The sequence below is a fragment of the Myotis davidii genome, unplaced genomic scaffold, assembly GCF_000327345.1.
Source record: "Myotis davidii unplaced genomic scaffold, ASM32734v1 scaffold199, whole genome shotgun sequence".
NCBI lineage: Eukaryota > Metazoa > Chordata > Mammalia > Chiroptera > Vespertilionidae > Myotis > Myotis davidii.
The window spans coordinates 1,802,143-1,819,469 of NW_006290680.1; the positions used below are offsets into that span (position 1 = coordinate 1,802,143).

The 17,327-nt window shown below is 45.0% G+C and overlaps 1 protein-coding gene across 1 annotated transcript in view; it reads right to left on the reverse strand.

The window, feature by feature from the left end:
* The window catches only part of CHD6 (chromodomain helicase DNA binding protein 6), a 127,364-nt gene that overhangs the window by 15,003 nt on the left and 95,034 nt on the right, over positions 1-17,327 (reverse strand). Inside the window, exons 26-30 of the mRNA XM_015563946.1 lie at positions 10,000-10,060; positions 9,150-9,366; positions 6,428-6,636; positions 3,747-5,330; positions 308-459 (exon numbers count right to left, since the gene is read on the reverse strand). Coding sequence (XP_015419432.1) covers positions 308-459; positions 3,747-5,330; positions 6,428-6,636; positions 9,150-9,366; positions 10,000-10,060 — 2,223 coding nt within the window. The remainder of the gene's footprint in view (positions 1-307; positions 460-3,746; positions 5,331-6,427; positions 6,637-9,149; positions 9,367-9,999; positions 10,061-17,327) is intronic.

Genomic DNA, 17,327 nt, shown 5'->3' on the forward strand with positions numbered 1-17,327 from the left:
TTTCTAACCAGAACAAACTGATTAGAAAGGAGTGCTCACTTTGTAATCCTTAAAATAAAGTTCATAGTCTGGACAATAAAAATCAAAGCCACAGCTGCTGTAAATATGAAGACAACTTAACACTTGTCTTATGGTCTAATTAGTCAAGTGCATATACCTTCAAATGTTCAAATGTTACAATACTAATACCTTTTCCAGATATTAAACCTTTCTCTGAATCTGTTACTCAGAAATACTCTGGAAGGTAAATATAAAGAATTCAGAGCTGAGAATGGCCTGGAGGAAGAGGGAAGGCGCTGGGAGAGACCTTTGGCCACTCTGAGAAGGAGTAAAGGGTTTTCTCCTGCAGCAGCTGCGCGATGGTCGGGGCCCGGGCTTCCTGCAGGTCGTCTCCGATGTCACCAGTGAGGCCTGACGTCGAGCTCTTGGTCTCCTCCTCAGAGTATTTCCCTGGGTAATCTGGGAAGAAAGGTTAAAAACTTAGATACTTGAGAGAGAGGAGTGATCTGAAAGATCAGGATAGCTGATCTCTTTTTAAAATTAGCCCATTCTGTGTTATTTTAAATTGAATATTAATTACCATGCCTTCTATCTCCAGAAGGACCACACAGGTTAAACTGTAAAGGTAGATGTGCTCTAGGGCAACCCATACAAGTCATGAGAAGAGTTGCATCCACACCCCAACAAAAACAACAAGGAAAGAGAAGAGAGAGGATGTTTTCCTGTGGACCCAAGAGTGAGAGGAGTGAGTGACCACATTCACTAGTGGATAAGAGGAAATCAAACATTATAATCCTTAGTTGCATTTGAAGGGACAGTCTATGAAACGCATCACAGCAAAAAGCTGATGTTTTGTTTTGTTTTTGTTAATCCTCACCCGAGGATATTTTTCCCATTGATATTTTAGAGAGAATGGAAGAGAGGGGGGAGAGACAGAGAGAGAGACACACACATCGATTGGTTGCCTCCCACACGTGCCCCGACCCTCTATCCACTGAGCCAAACCGGCTAGGGCTGTGGTCGGCAAACTGCGGCTCGCGAGCCACATGAAGCTCTTTGGCCCCTTGAGTGTGGCTCTTCCACAAAATACCACAAAATACTACGAGCGGGCGCACACATACAGTGCGATTGAAACTTTGTGGCCCATGCGCAGAAGTCGGTATTTTGTGGAAGAGCCACACTCAAGGGGCCAAAGAGCCACATTTGGCTCGCGAGCTGCAATTTGCCGACCACTGGGCTAGGGCAACAGGCTGTTAATGAAAAGGATGAAAAGTCATAAAACCTACTGCGAAGGTAAAACAGACACGATTTGTGTAAAAAATGATGCAAAGGAGCCTAGGACATTTAAATTACTTCACTGATACAAAGAAATGGAAATTCAACTTATTCTTTCAAGCTTCAGTGGATCTTTAAAGATCCACTTACCAGGAAGGACAGGGAGTGAATTAGAGGGGGTCCTCTCTTCCTGGTGAAATGACAAGGAATATGTATCCTCTGATAGGTACAGATTTAACTTTAAAAAAGAAATCTTATTTTTCAATTACAGTTTACACTCAATATTTTGTATTCGTTTCAGGTGTACAACATAGTGGTCAGACAATCACATACTTTACAAAGTGGTCCCCCAATATTTGAAGTGCCCACCTGGCACCACACAGAGCTCACTTTTGACTGTACAAGTCTCTTGGGGAACTGGAGAGACCCCTTACCATGAGCAGGGCCTTGTTAGGCCAGGGGATTCAAGGATACACAAGAGAGATGTGGCCCTGGCCCGCAAGGATCGTACAGTTTCATGGGGAAAGAAAGGAAAACAGCAAATAAAAAACCACCACAGCAATAATAAACAAATAACTACAGTTATGAACCATGGTGAATGCTAGAAAGGGAAAGAAACAAGGTGCCATGCTGGCCGGGGAAGGCTGGTGGAGAGGGGATCCCATTGGCGAGAAGATGAGGCAATGGGGAAGGGTGCTCTGGACATGTGGAGGAACTGAGACACATCTAGGGAAAGGCACAGGGATGAGGCTGGAGGGGCAGACTTCTCTAGGTCATGCTTAGTTTTTAGGCCATGAAAGTAAATGCCACTTTTATTCTAGATCCTACGGGGAGCACCACTGAAAGGTGTTAAGCAGAGGAAATGGATTTAAGTTTTCAGAAAAAGCAAAATGATGTGTGAGAGAAAACCCTGAAAAAGGAGCCAGGAGATCTGGGAACTGGCCCAATAGCCGTGCCAAAGACTGCTCCTTCAGCTGTAGAATTCCAGTCTCAGAAACAGCTAACCCCCACCCCACCTAGTCCACATCATACACGTGTGAGGGCCCTTCAGAGGGCTGCAGAAGCACTTTTAGAAGCATCAGTGCAAAGAACGTTCACCCACAAATATAACTTGATAAGCGCAAGCTTATCAAGTTCACTGCCCCCTTCCACCTCCGCTCAGCAAGGCTGCCACTGCCCCCTCCACCTCCGCTCAGCAAGGCTGCCACTGCCCCCTCCACCTCCGCTCAGCAAGGCTGCCACTGCCCCTCCACCTCCGCTCAGCAAGGCTGCCACTGCCACCAAAGGACATCAATGCACCGCAGCTCTCCAGTAAACCATACTCGTCTATACCCTGCACTTGTTTGAATGCCTGGGTTTCAAAAAGCAAAGTGGGTTTTATAATTCACACATGGCAGCTGGCCCTCCCCCTCCGCTCAGCAAGGCTGCCACTGCCCCCCTCCACCTCCTCAGCAAGGCTGCCACTGCCACCAAAGGACATCAATGCACCGCAGCTCTCCAGTAAACCATACTCATCTATACCCTGCACTTGTTTGAATGCCTGGGTTTCAAAAAGCAAAGTGGGTTTTATAATTCACACATGGCAGCTGGCCTTTGTGGCCTGGGGTGAGGAAGATGGGCAGGTCAGACTGGCTCCTCTGAGTCAGCTGGGGCCACAAGCCTTATCCTAGCTAGTGTGCCAACTTTAATTTGGGTTCAGAAGATATTCCAAGATAATCACATCACAATAACTAAAACCAAAGGCTGGGAAATCACTGTATCTATATCCCTGCAAGGCATGAAAAATCTCAGGGGCATCTAGATTCTTAATATTTTAAAATTCCTTCTAACTTGAACCCTCATGTAAGATCCCCCTATTTCAAAAAAGATCAAGTATGTCTGTATATTTGTTGAGTTACTTATAATTTTATTTTAATTTCTGCTGAGTTACTAAACGACTCTGCTGAGTTACTAATGACACAACATTAAGTCACAGGGTTTCAACAATGAATGAATAAACAGTGCTATCTTTCTTCACCTTAATAAAGATCACATTTATTTGTATTTTTGTGGAATGCCTGAAAAATTCCATCTATATTAAGCTGCAGGTTTCTGAGGTTCCCCGGCTGTTCTGTTCTACTTAGTTTGAAATGCCCTATCTAGTGGAATAGCCAATTATTCCCCTTGATGCCAACCCTAGCATCTATCTGATAAGAAGCACACAGCCTCTGCCCCAATCACATGGCTGATGCGGTAAAGGTGCTATGATCATCTACAACCCTCCTCGCTTTTCTGGAATGACCAGAGTTAAGCTACTGTCTCATTTTCAGACCAAGGCCTGGGGGACCTTCAGTTTTAAACACATGGTGAGTGCTGGTAGACCTGTTTCAGAAGCCATAAAACTCTTAGCACTCCCCACTTCCTCCTCTGCCCCTTCCCTGTCACGTGAGAACTGGCTTATCCAAGATACCACAAAGTCCCACATACTGTACCTTGACTATGGCAGTTTCCATCTCTGTCAGAGTCATCTTTACTCTCGAAATCCATGTCTTCTGACTTGAGCTCACTTCCTTCAGGAGGATACGTAGGGAACCCTTTCTTCCCTTCTGCACTTTCTTTCCAAGGTTCTTTTACAAGTTCATGCTTCACTTTAAATGGCTCCAATGGAATGGCCGTGAGCTCACCCTCCATTGTGATGTTATTAGTTTTGCTTTTGTACAGGTCTGGGCTATGACCCTTGGGCTTCTCCACTTCAAATTCATCATTCTCCAGGCCGCGTGTCCACCGCTCCAAGTGTTTGCAGTGGCACTGACAGGCCACTTGAGGAAAAGCTCCCTGCAGCCCAGCACTCCGGCTCCCGGTCCCCAGGCGGCCTTTCTGGGCTTCCTCTGCATGGAGGCCTCGGCCCTTCTCTCCTGGAGTACTAGCGGTGGGCTCGCTCAGAGGCAGAACCTCTGGCCTACCCCTCCCGCCTGCTGCTACGTCCAAGTTTTCCTCCTCGTTTTCTTCCTCTTCCTCCTCCTCATCACTGTGGTTCTGATTCAGTATCAAATCAGTTTCTAAACTCTTGTTTTCGAGTAAATCAATTAATTGCTGCTCTGATGACAGGTTTCTTTTGGAGTCACAGACACTAAGGTTACACATATCAACAAACCCACTTTCATTTCCTTGATCCAAGGAAGGGGAAGCCAAGAACTTGGCTTCCAGCTGCCTGACGCTCTCAGGCCTCTGCTTTGCCTCGTTGCAGCAGAGCTCCTTGTCTCTTGCAAGAGACATCAACAAGTGTTCTCCATTTTTAATGTTCATTTGAGCTACTCCTGCTTCCAAACTATCCATAAGAGAGGGGCCTGCAGCTACTTCTGCCTTGTGGCCATTGGGCCGGCAGTTCGCAACTCTGCTTGCTGAAATGTCAAGGGCATCTGTTCTGGCTTCTGTGTTGGGATGTGGGCTCTCCTGAAAAGAGCCCGGCTCTCGGATGAGCCCCTTCTTACCATACATCATGCTCTCCAAGGACTCAGGCAGCAGGCTTTCCTCATGGGTGAGGGAGATGACATCCTGAACTTTAGAAATAAAGTTCTCACACGTGATGTCTGATAAGCTGCCCCCAGGTGGACCAAGATGATCATCCCTACCTTCTATTTGTCCTAGATTCTCAGGTTCAGTTTCAAGGGACTCTGAAGTCCTGCTCATTTGCGTGTATGTGGGAGATTCGTAGAGTTTGGAGTTGGTCTGGTAAAGGCAATAGAGGCTCTCTGGAGCCTGGGTGTCGGGTCTTTTATGCTGGGCGTAGTTTCTGTAGGCGTCCAGGAAGGACAGCTGGGGGTCAGTCATGACATAATAGTCAGTGCGATTCAGCCCATGTTTGGCGGTGCCGATGAGCAGGTCCCGATCGTGCTTCCCACACTCCCACCACACTGGGAGGTAGAGGCTGGGCCTGCAGAGCTGGAGGCGTTCGTGCAGCTGGGGACACGTCAGCACCTGCTCTCGGACCTTCCGTAATAGTTCAATGCGGTACAGGGTTCTTGCAGCCCGTTCCTCAGTGATGGGTTCAACACAGATGGTGGGATCTGGGGGACCTGGGAAGGTAAACAGAGAGCCCTCAGTTACTTGCTGCCCACCTGAGTCCCTGCTCTTTGGTCTTACAGTTTAACTCCCTAGCTCCTCAGCACGGCAGTCGCAGTGTGTGCCCCTGTCAAAATGAAAAGCTAAAAGAGAACGGGAGGTTTTTTATGAAACAGGACAGTCCCAGCGAGGGTCAGAAAAGAGCACAAAAACTCCAGTTCTGGAAGTAAGATTAGTTCCCCTGTAGTAGCATGTACTATGTGCCCTCAACACTAGGTGCTTTACACCTGTTAGTTCTCACAGAAAGTCCAAGATATACCAACACCATCCTGTTTTAAGGTTAAGGAAACATGTTCAGATAAGCTAACTTGCTCAAGGTGGCAGAACCAGGACTCTGATCCAGGTCTTGTCAGTGGGATGCCAAGGTCCAGCTCTTCCCACTCTATCCGAGCTCCTCGGCTTTAGTGAAAACACACTAATCATGCCACCCAGGGGCAAGGGTTGGGGCATCTGTATGTGTTGCCAACAGCCCAGCACCCAAACTGAGTAGGCTCAATGTGTGTTTTAGCTTTTCTAAAATATAGTCACGTGGCCCAGAACAAGTTTATCTACAAGGATGAGGCTGAGGAGGACCTCGGAGGAACTGCTGCAAATAATTCCAAGCAGGAAGAAATTTCTCAGAAGAGGTCTCTATCAGACCAGATGTTAAATGACAGCCACTTCCTTTCTCTAGCTACATGTCAATACATGATAAATGAAGTTAAGATTTAATCTGCAGAAGGTGCAAAGTTCATAGCAGGATAAGTCTATGAGACTTAATGAAATAAAACTATACCTTGGAAAAGGTGATTAATAGTAGTCTCAATATTTCTGTGAGGTTTTAATCTGAATTTCAATTTTTGTTGGAGTTACATCATTTTGGGAGAGAGATTTTATTTTATGAGGGTGGACCCAATTTGGAGTTCATAAATTTGTGAAAACCCACTTGTTTTTACCTGAAATCTTCAGGTAGACTCCACTTTTATAATTATACCTAAAATAATTCTGAACCTGGAAAATAAGCATGTTCTTTCCTTGTCTCATCTGGGATACCATGACAGAATTTTCTCACCGCCATCTTTCCACGGGGGCAGACGGCAGACGTGCCGGCACATGGCCACAAAACTATAAAAATAGTGTTCCAGGCTCTCATCCGATTTCTTGTCCAAACGAGAAATGATGCGGAACTGCGTCCAGTCGAAAGTTTTCTTTTCTTGATCATAAACAACACCAAAGGAAGACACTGTTCTGTAGAAGTCAGCTTGCTCCCTCCTTGTCCACCTGAGATTTAATCAGAAAGGGAGGGTGAGCAGTTTCCCTTTCTTTATAAAAAACCAACAACTAACTTATTAAACACCTACCTAAAGAGACTGTGAAGTCAAGAAAGCAGGTAGGGCTGGTTTGTCTATTTTATTGCTTATTTTTATGTAAGTTAAATTGGGCTGAGAGACTTATAATGAACATAGCCTACCAGCCAACCTGCACTTGCACACCTTTCAGCTCTCTCCTGGTACTTACCTCTTCATTTCTAAACCCTGTGTGCCTATTTGTGATCTCCTGACTCATCAGTTTGAGAAATTACCTAGTTTATTTCCTCTTGTGAGAAAGATTTTTATAATCCTCTGTATGGTTACACATTTTGCCACATTTTTTGCCCCTATTTGACATCCCAGAATCACAGAATCCTGGAGGGACCTTCCAGACCTTGAAATTCACCTCCTTCGTTTTACAGATAGGAAGCTGGTCCAGAGAAGGAAAGCACCTTCCTCAGCCACACACCTCCCGACTCCTTACTGCTCACTGGCTTTCTTCCTGGTTACATATAGGCAGGTTGCCCATATCAATTATTTTCTCTAGAACACAAAGACTCTCTAGTCTTTATATCCTGTAGGATTAAGATAATGACTTAAGACGGTTGGATGATTATACTCCACCATAGTCTTTGAGGGGCTTTGGGCACTGCATTCTCCACCCCCAGAAGAAGTGGGGATAGGAGTGCAGCAAGGGGACCAGAGGAAGAGTGAGAAACGGGAAGAAGGGGCTCTGGCTCTTCTCTTCGGAGCTGCGAAAGACGGAAGAACTATTTCCCCCGTATCACCAAATTTCATAAAGCCAGGAGTGCAAAGAAGTAATTGAATGTGTTATGTGGTGGTGCTTTAACTCACTGGGTGTTACAGTAGAGGATGGAGGTATATAAAAACTCAAAGAATTGCAGCTTTTGCCCTAACCAGTTTGGCTCAGTGGATAGAGCGTCGGCCTGCGATCTGAAAGGTCCCAGGTTCGATTCCGGTCAAGGGCATGTACCTTGGTTGAGGGCACATCCCCAGTTGGGGGTGTGCAGAAAGGCAGCTGATCAATGTTTCTCTCTCATCAATGTTTCTAACTCTCTATCCCTCTCCCTTCCTCTCTGTAAAAAATCAATAAAATATATTTAAAAGAAAAAGAATTGCAGCTTTGTGAATTTTTCTGGTGGTATCGTTCCTAACCTGGCCTTCTGTAGCCATTTTTAGCTTAATTCTCAGGCAGGAAAGTAACTCCTGCCAATTAATATCTTCCTCCTAGGCTGGCTTTGTTAAAAAAAAATCCTTACATGAGGATATGTTTTTTTATTTTTTTAGAGGGGGAGAAAAGGAGGGAGAAAGAAGGGGAAAGGGAGAGGGGGAGGAAGAGAGAGAGAGAGAGAGAGAGAGAGAGAGAGAGAGAGAGAGAGAGAGAGAGAGAAATATTGATCAGCTGCCTCCTATATGTGCAGCAACCGAGATTGAGCCTGTAAGTGGCCCAGTTCAGAAATTGAACCCACAACTTTTCGGTGCAGGGCAGTGGTTGGCAAACTCAAAGTCAACAGAGCCAAATATCAACAGAACAACAACTGAAATTTCTTTTGAGAGTCAAATTTTTAAAACTTAAACTATATAGGTAGGTACATTGTTATTAACTTAATTAGGGTACTCCTAAGGCTTAGGAAGAGCCACACTCAAGGGGCCAAAGAGCTGCATGTCACTCGCGAGCCGCAGTTTGCCAACCACGGGTGTAGGGGATGATGCACAAGTCAACTGAGCCACCACACCTGGCATTTCTTGGTATTTATTGTTTTCAAAGGCTTGACAAGGACTGGCACAGCTATAATAAGACAGCTTCAATGCACACTATTCACTTTGCTGCTAAAAGAACATCTGATATATGCCCTTCGTCACTTCTTAAAAAATTTTTTTTCTTTATTGATTAAGATATTACATATGTGTCCTTATCACCCCATAACCCTCCCCCCCTTATTTCACTTAGCATAATGTTCTCCAGTTCCATCCATGTTGTTGCAAATGGTAAGAATTCCTTCTTTTTCACAGCAGTATAATTTCCACTGTGTAGATGTACCACAGTTTTTTAATTCACTCATCTGCTGATGGGCACTTAGGCTGTTTCCAAATCTTAGCTATGGTGACTTGTGCTGCTATGAACATTGGGTGCATGTATCCTTTCTGATTGGTGTCACTTTTATCCAGCAGGTGTTTTTAAGCCCCATCCCTAGAGACTGGGGTCCCATTTAGGAAAGAGGGTCAAGTTGGAAAATCATAAACGTCTTGGAATTGTGAACAGAGGCTCCTAGATCTCATTGGACTCCCCAGTCAGCAAGACGATAATAACATCTGGAGGCTGGCTCTAATTAATTTTGGAGACCCCCTATCTCCATGAGAGAACATGAAGTACACTTCCCTGTGGCTCTTAGCTTTCCTTTTTGTCCCCTTTCCCCAGTGGGCAGCTCAGCATGCCCTCTCGGCTACTGGCTTTTATTTTACCTCTTTTGGGCTTCCTTGTTGATGAGGTCCATTTCAGAAGTCCTCCTGAACATCTCTTCCTGGACCCAGTATCCTTGGTTACCTGGTCCCAGAATTTCAGGCCGGCAGAGTTCCTTGCGGTTGCAACGCTGGTAAATAGTGACCAGTCGTCTGAGCCGAGCTGTGAGCGCAGATGAAACTGGCCAGGGCGATTTGTCTGGGTCGGAGCCATCCTGGGCTTCAAACATCAGTGAGGACATTAGTATTTACAAACAGAACCCAACAGAGGTGACTGAATAACTGACTGAGCTCAAGTGTTAGGCCTAGCTAGTGGGCTGCAATTTTGCTTTAGAAACAGCTTGGTGTGGTTGGCTGGTCTCTCTCAAATACAAACGTGCCTGTCTGTGGGGGTAGAACTGATTGAGAACCTTGCTCTAAGCCAGGAACAAGCAGACCCTCTGAGACCTCCCCCATGGAGAACTATGGGCTTTTGTGTAGCTGGGCTTTTCAACTGCCAAAGACTATGAAGTGTGAATTCAGAAAAACAAAACCAAAAAAATCCAAACCAAACCAAACCCTCCTAACTTTTCTCCCCCGCCAAACATTTAAATTAAAAAAAGAGAAAGGAAACCATAATTCCTTTGTTTCCCTCAGACCCCACCTGATGTCAGAGACCATCAGTGATTTCAGTTTTGAACTTCAATGACAGGTGGAGGAGGCTGGTCAGGGCCCAGCTGCAGCTCCGTGTACTACTCCAGGGGAGTTTGACCAAGGACCACTTCCGTGGCTTTTTAAAAGACCCTCCTTAAAAAACAGCATTTTATGAACCGGGACCTTACTTTTCTTTGCCTTCAGAAGGTCACAGTCTCACCTGCCCGGCTGTCATCCTTCTTCTCACCAAAAATGCCATCCCCTCCGTCACTGGAACTCTCCTGGGGATAAAGGAGGCCATCAGCAAAGCTGCAGCTCCGAGGAAAGCACCCAGGCAGCCCTTGTTCAGAAGGAACAAACATGCAGAAATCTGCCCAGGAGCAGCTCCAAGGCCACGGCCCCTGAGAAATGAGGCTCACTGAGGCACAATTGTAAAAGAGCCAGAAAGCAGTTTATTTAAAATAAGCACTTTTCCCCTGAACTGTGTGGAATGCAGAGAATTACAGCTCAAAGAATGATGAAGTTGAATGTTCTCCCTGGCAGTTACATTTTACAAGCACTATTTTAGCTGTGAATTTAAATATTTGCTTTACCATGCAATGTAATAGTCATTTCACAAAGGTTGTGCCTACATTTCTGCTGTGAAAAGTATCATGCTCATGTTCACTATGGTTAGCTTGCTTTAGTCACAACAAAAAAATGCTATTTCCCTGAAACATGGCTGCTGCAGGTTTGAGACTGATGGTGCAAAGTCCCAGGAATTTAAAAATAAATTCTCGCTCTGAGGCTCTGGTTGAATCTGGAGTAGTATCACAGGCATGAAGCTTATCCAAGTTGGAGCATTGTTCAAACTGGCACTAATGGATTCCTTCAAGAACTCCTTGGTTTCAGGAATGGAACCTTAAAAGCTCCTTGTATATAAGGCATATGGAATGTGGGAGTGGGAGGAGAGAGTGCTGTTTTTCCACTGGACTCCATTTTTAACGTGAAAACTTGTTTTTGACCAATATCTGTTGATCTGAATGATGGGAGAATGACCCCGGAGCAAAGACTTTGGCCATGTTAGAGCACAGGTCAGACGAGAAAGGTAGGCGAGCTAACTGTTCTGTATAGCCTTCAAGGTAAGAATGGGTTTTAGATTTTTACAGGGAAGAAGAAGGAAAAGGGGAAAGGGAGAGGGAGAAGATGTGTGACAGACTGATGTGGCCCCTGGCCCAGATATTTACTACCTGGTCCTTTACAGAAGATGCTTACTGCCTCTGGGACGAACACATAGCACAGGGGGCCAGTAACCCAGGCATAGAGCAATGGACAGACACCTATGATGGACAATAGTTAAAATTCAAACCACTCTCACCCTGGCCAGTGTTGCTCAATGGTTGGAGCGTTGTCCTATACACACGAAGGTGGAGGGTTTGATTCCTGGTTGGGGCACATACCCAGGTTTCAGGTTTGATTTCCGGTTGGGGCGTGTGTAGTAGGCAACTGATCTCTCTCTCTCTCTCTCTCCCATCTCTCTTTAAAAAAACTATTTCAAGCCACTCTCTTGGGAGGCCCTGAAAGAGAACACTCTGAAAAGGCAACAGGAGTAGGGGTGCATTTTTTGAATGCATTTGTTTCTTACTAGAATAGTGAGAGGAGCTAACATTACTGAGAATTATGTGTTACTTAAAGCACAGTGGAAAACCCTTTACATGGTGTCTCATTTACTTCTCAGAACTGCTTTACAGGGGAGAAAGTATTACCAACCACATTTTACAGAAAACAAGTTGTTCCAAAGGCTCTGTAACTTGCCCAAGGTCACACAGCTAGTAAGTGGCAGAGCTGGGTTTCAAACACAGTAGTCTGAGGGGAGCCTACACTTTCAGCCACTGGCTATGAAAAACAAGGGACAAGAGGGTCCGGCTGAAACTTCTGTTTTGGAGAATGAAATATACTTTTGAAGTAGCACTTAAACATGCCAGCTCATCCCCTCCCACTGCTTAGGTAGCTAAAAAATAGGCAAAAAAAGCCCACAGCCATGCCTTATAGCCTTTCCTGCCATCAAGAACATTTTCCAGTATCCTTAGTATCCACGGAGATCCTCTGAAAGCTGAAATTTGTAATTACCAACACTTTCAGACTGAGGAATGTTCTACAGCCTATACAACGCGGGAGTCAGGCACCGGAGCTGACACGTTCCTTATTATGACCCATGGGAGGCTGCTGTGGGCATCACCATACCCCACACAAATGGGGTGGCTCCCAGCATGGTGTGAGGCAGGCACACACGACATCAGGTTTCCCTTCCAGTCAATCTAACGGTTTCTGTTGCTGCAGTTATACACCAACCACCCTTTCTGAATCCTGCCCTCTCTTGGAGGCATGTCGCCTCTCTAGAAAGGACAGAATGGAGAAATATGTCATAACTTTGGTTAATAGCCACCTAATGGGAGTGTGTGGTGTGGACAGCAGTGACAGACGGGGGTCACACAAGCACACCCAAAGCCCAGCGGCTGAACTAGTTATCTCAGGTTCTGCCTACAAGGAACAATGGAAGGAAATGTTCACCTTTGAAGAGGTACGAGTCAATCATTTCAGAGGGAAGGGTCCCAGAGAGTGCTGACAACAAGAATGTCAAAACAAAGGAAACTGACTATAACTGGCAATTTCTCCATCTTGAGCACGCATATGGTTTGGAGTCTGACAGTTCATCTGGCCTTGGGCAAGATGTTTTCATCTCTCTCAGGCTCAGTTCTTCATTTGTAAAATGGAGATAATACTTTTATTGGGTGACTGTGGGGTGTAAATGGGTTGATTGTATAATGCGTTTAATTGGCTGGTATAAGACAAATGTCCAACAAATGGCTGCTGGGACTGAAGAAATACTAACAGTCCCAACTATAAGGTAATCACTCAGTATTTCTTTTTCAACTAAAATGCGTACTCTTGCCTTAACTGGTTTGGCTCAGTAGATAGGGCATCGGACTGCGGACTGAAAGGTCCAGGTTCGATTCCAGTCAAGGGCATGTACATTGGTTGCGGGCACGTACATTGGTTGCGGGCACATCCCCAGTATGAGGTGTGCAGGAGGCGGCTGATCGATGTTTCTCTCTCATCGATGTTTCTACCTCTCTATCCCTCTCCTTTCCTCTCTGTAAAAAATCAATAAAATATACTTTAAAAAAATAAATAAAATAAAATGTGTACTCTCAGGAAGGTTTCCTAACATAATAAAACGGCAACAATATCAGCAACAGAAGTCTATTGAGTTAGATACTGTACTTTATATACATTTCCATTTGTTTATGAGGGGATTTTAGACAAGAGGAAATTGCAGAGTGGGGAGGTTGACAAACTTGTCCAGTATTACCCAGCGTCTAAGTGGTGCATGGGATGCAAACCCAGGTCTGACATGACTGGTGAGCTCTAACCCTTGTGAAGCATTACCTCTGGGGGGGTAGAAGGCACACTGCGCTATATCCAAAGCATGGTCGGTACTAAGCGTAACTTAATTCCAGGCCATTACTTCTCTGAGGTTGTAGGGCTCTGTTCTTACCTGAAAACATAAGGTCTAGTCTCCCTAGCTCGTGGCTGCTCCTCCAGGCCTGGCTGCCTCCCCTGTTTGGTCTGGGTGGAGGTGTAGGTGGTAACAGTGGCAGCACAGATCCTGTGGGACCTGCAGACCCAGAGAATTCCCTCTATGCCCTCATTAAAGGCTGGCTGAGTAGTCTTCCTACATTTAGCAAACAATGAGTGTCTCGAGTGCCAGTAACTGTGCTAGGTTCTGGGGCTATGACAGCGGGAAATATGGAACCCTGGTCCTTCTGGAGCCCGTGGTCTGATGGCATGACAGACACATTATCCTGGCCATGCAGTGTGGTAAGTGCTCCTAAACACAGCGGACAAACAAGAGTCACCAACTCTACCAGACCCAAATCAGGTCAGGGAAAGATACCCAAGAAGTGACTTCCGAGCTTCACACTAAAGAACAAACAGGAGTTCACCAGGGGGAGACGACAAGAGCTCTCGGTGTCAAGGCAACAGGAGGTACAATGACGGAGTTAGAAAGATCCCACAGCCGTTTCCATTTTGCAGGAAAATCAAGCATCCTTCCATTCCTGCATAAACTTCATATGGAAAGTAAATACACATCAAAGGTCAGTAACATAAAATGGAGAGATCATGGAATTTAGAAAAAGATGTGAGCAGGCGAGACACTGCTTTTGTCCTTTAACTTTTTTTGAAGCAGATTAAAACTGACCTTCCAGGATGTGGAGAAAAAGGAACACTCGTGCACTGCTGGTGGGAATGCAGACTGGTGCAGCCACTATGGAAGACAGTATGGAGTTTCCTCAAAAAATTAAAAATGGAACTCCCATTTGACCTTGTGATCCCACGTCTAGGAATATATCCCAAGAAACCAGAAACACCAATCAGGAAGGATATATGCACCCATAACAAAAATAGATCCAGAAACAAACAAGCATTGAACAGACCGTCAAACTTCAGAGGGAAGGCAGGGGAGGGGAAGGGAGTGGGGGGGGGGCGTAAGAGATCAACCGAAGGACTTGTATGCATGCATATAAGCATAACTAATGGACATAAGACACTGGGGGATAGGGGAGGCCAGGGGACTGTCAAGGGCGGGGGGAAAAAAAGGACACATATGTAATACCCTTTGTAATACTTTAAGCAATAAAAAAAAATTTAAAAAAACAAAACAAAACAAAACAAAACTGAGCTTCCTCTTTTCTAGAACAAGGATAAGAGTAATGCCTAACTGAAGGGGACCGCGCTTGTAAGGCTGGAAGTAGTCTACATCCAAATATTACTGTTGTGTTCAGAGAACCCTCAAACTCTTAACTCAGAAGAAAAGGGTGATTTTTCAGTTCCAAACCGAATTTTTCTTAAAATGGGATCAGACCATTAGGCATTATATTTCCCTGTAAGAATCTTTCTCAGGCTCACCGTGGAGATTTCAGAGGCACTACTCCTATTTCTGTTCTAAGAGATGTTAATTTCCGTCAATAATGGGTGTGGTAAAGAAAGACTCCAGGCCATTCTAAACACAAGTATACTTTTAGACCAACTGCTTTTGAAGGTCTCTGTAGGTTCATGGACTCCAGCTGCATCTGAAATCTGTTTACCAAAGTTCTTCTGCTATTAAACAGAGGGAGAGATTGGGGAAAGGGAGTCCACTAGATCAGCGGTCACCAACTGGTGGTCTGTGGACCACTGGTGGTCCGTGAGGTCTGTAAGGTTGACGACTGCTGGTTTAAGGAAACCTTTGGAGCAGCGGCCACCAACCGGTGGTCCGCGAAGGTCGGAAAGGTTGGTGATTGCCGCACTAGATCATCTCAAACGTCCCTTCTAACTCTACCATTCCATGATTCTTCGTCTGCCACATTTGAAGAGGACAGCTGTCACAGTGTGCTCTGAAAGGCACCAGAGTAGTGAGGGTCTGGAGACGATGTGATATGAAGAAAGGCAGAGAAACCAGGGAAACTGCACCTGCAAACTTAAAGAGATTAAGGTTGCTAACTGGCCTCAAGAATTAAAATCCTATCAGAGAGGAAAGAAAGAAGAGTTTTGTTCTTTGCAGTACCAAAGAAAACCAGACACAATCTATGGAACCAACTGGAGCCAGATATCTGGGTCAGTGTAAGGGAGCATCACCCAATGAAATGGGCTTCCCTGGAGGGCAGCACATTCCTCCTCTTCCCCCATGGACTCCTGGAAGTACCTGAACCTACCTGAATGACCCCCTGACATTGAAGTTGCCGAGGGATGGAAACTCAGACGTTTGTTAGGGCTTCTTGCAATGCTAAGAGTCTCCCAATCTATTAACTGTTAACCTTTCTGCATCCAGGTGTTGAATTCAGAGGAATTACTCTAGGTATGGATGATAGGCTTATTGGGCTTCTTGAACCCTGCTTGCTGATCTTCCTGAGGGGAGGGGAGTAGGGGTAGGGCAGCAGGCTTGCTTCAGATGTTGGCTGTTTTTCTGCATTTGTTACTTTAGCACATGAACTAGAAATCAAGCTTAACCTGTTACATAATCTTCCCACCTCAAAATCTGGGGGAAGCCACTCTCCACTCCATCTGCTTTAGATTATATTGTATTTATAGCTCAGGTTTTAGAGGTTTCAAGAGCAAAAGAAATAATATTGGCATCAATTTTATAAATGAATCAAAATGTAGTTCCAAAGGAGTTTTACCTTACTATAAGAAAACTTTGCTGCAACCCCTTCAGTGCTCAAAGGTCTCCAAGATCAAAGACTGACCAGTTAGACAGGTAAACTTTACTGAACAGCTCTCACCGGCCTGGCCTGCAGGAGGTCTGGTGACTGCCTTTCCATAGAAGCGCTGCCGGGAGGACGGTGCATGTATGCACAGCTGAAATACCTTCTCCCTTCTTCATTATGAAAAGAATACTTGATTGGAAAAGAGAATACCAGAATATCGAGAGAATACCTAGGTTGAGCTTTAACATCTAGTAGCTGAGAGAATTTGACCAAGTTCTTTAATTTCCTGGGCCTAAATTTGCTCAGCTCTCAAAGGAGGGCAGTAATATCTGAAGTGTTTACTTCACAAAGTTGAGGTGAGAATCAAATGAAACAAAGGGAAAAGGTTCTTTGGAAAGAGTCAAGTTCCACATAAGTATAAGGTATTGCTTTCATTTCTTTGGCAACAGAGTTGTCTATGAAAAACACACCCCAAATTCCAGACAAAATAAGTAGCAGAATAAGCTATGACCAAAATGGAAGAATTTGGGATTTTAATTGTCAAGACCAGTACTCAATTTTCCTCAGGTCCAGGGTCTGAAGCTTCATGCTGATTTGCCTCAGTCTACCACTCCCCAATTCACCGTAGAGAGACATGAAAACATAGCTTCGAAAAATAATTATTTCCTATTCTGGGAAAAGTGATGTCATTATTACTATTACAGGAATCAGAGCTGATGGAAGCCAAAGTAAATATCACACATTCTCCAAACTAGAACCAAAAGAAAAGAGTTGATAACTTTTAGGTAGTGACCAGGAGAAAAGGAGAGATTATTTAGGCAATGAAGTAAGTTGGGGACAATGCTACAGTAGCCTGTGGGATCCAGAATTCATGAAATTAGCTCCACTCCTCAAAGCCAGGGAAAAAATAGTAAATGGTGCCTGAGTCCTGGTAAGGTTTTGTTGTCTTCTGCAAAGTCCCAGAAATTCATTTGTAAAATGCAATGCACACTTATGCTTCTGGGGAGGTGCACATTTCTTCACTCCTCACTCTAAGTACAGCTAAAACCACTGGACATTATACATAAAACAAACATAAGAAAACTCTTATGCAAAGAGAATAAGGCAGACCACCTAGGGATCATGGACCTTAGCATAGCATTAGCATATTATGCTTTGATTGGTTGAATGGCCAATTGGTCAACTGGACACTTAGCATATTAGGCTTTTATTATATACTAGAGGCCCGGTGCACAAAAATTTGTGCACTTGGGGGGCAGGGGGGGTCACTCAGCCCAGCCTGTGCCCTCTTGCAGTCTGGGACCCCTCGGGAGATAACGAC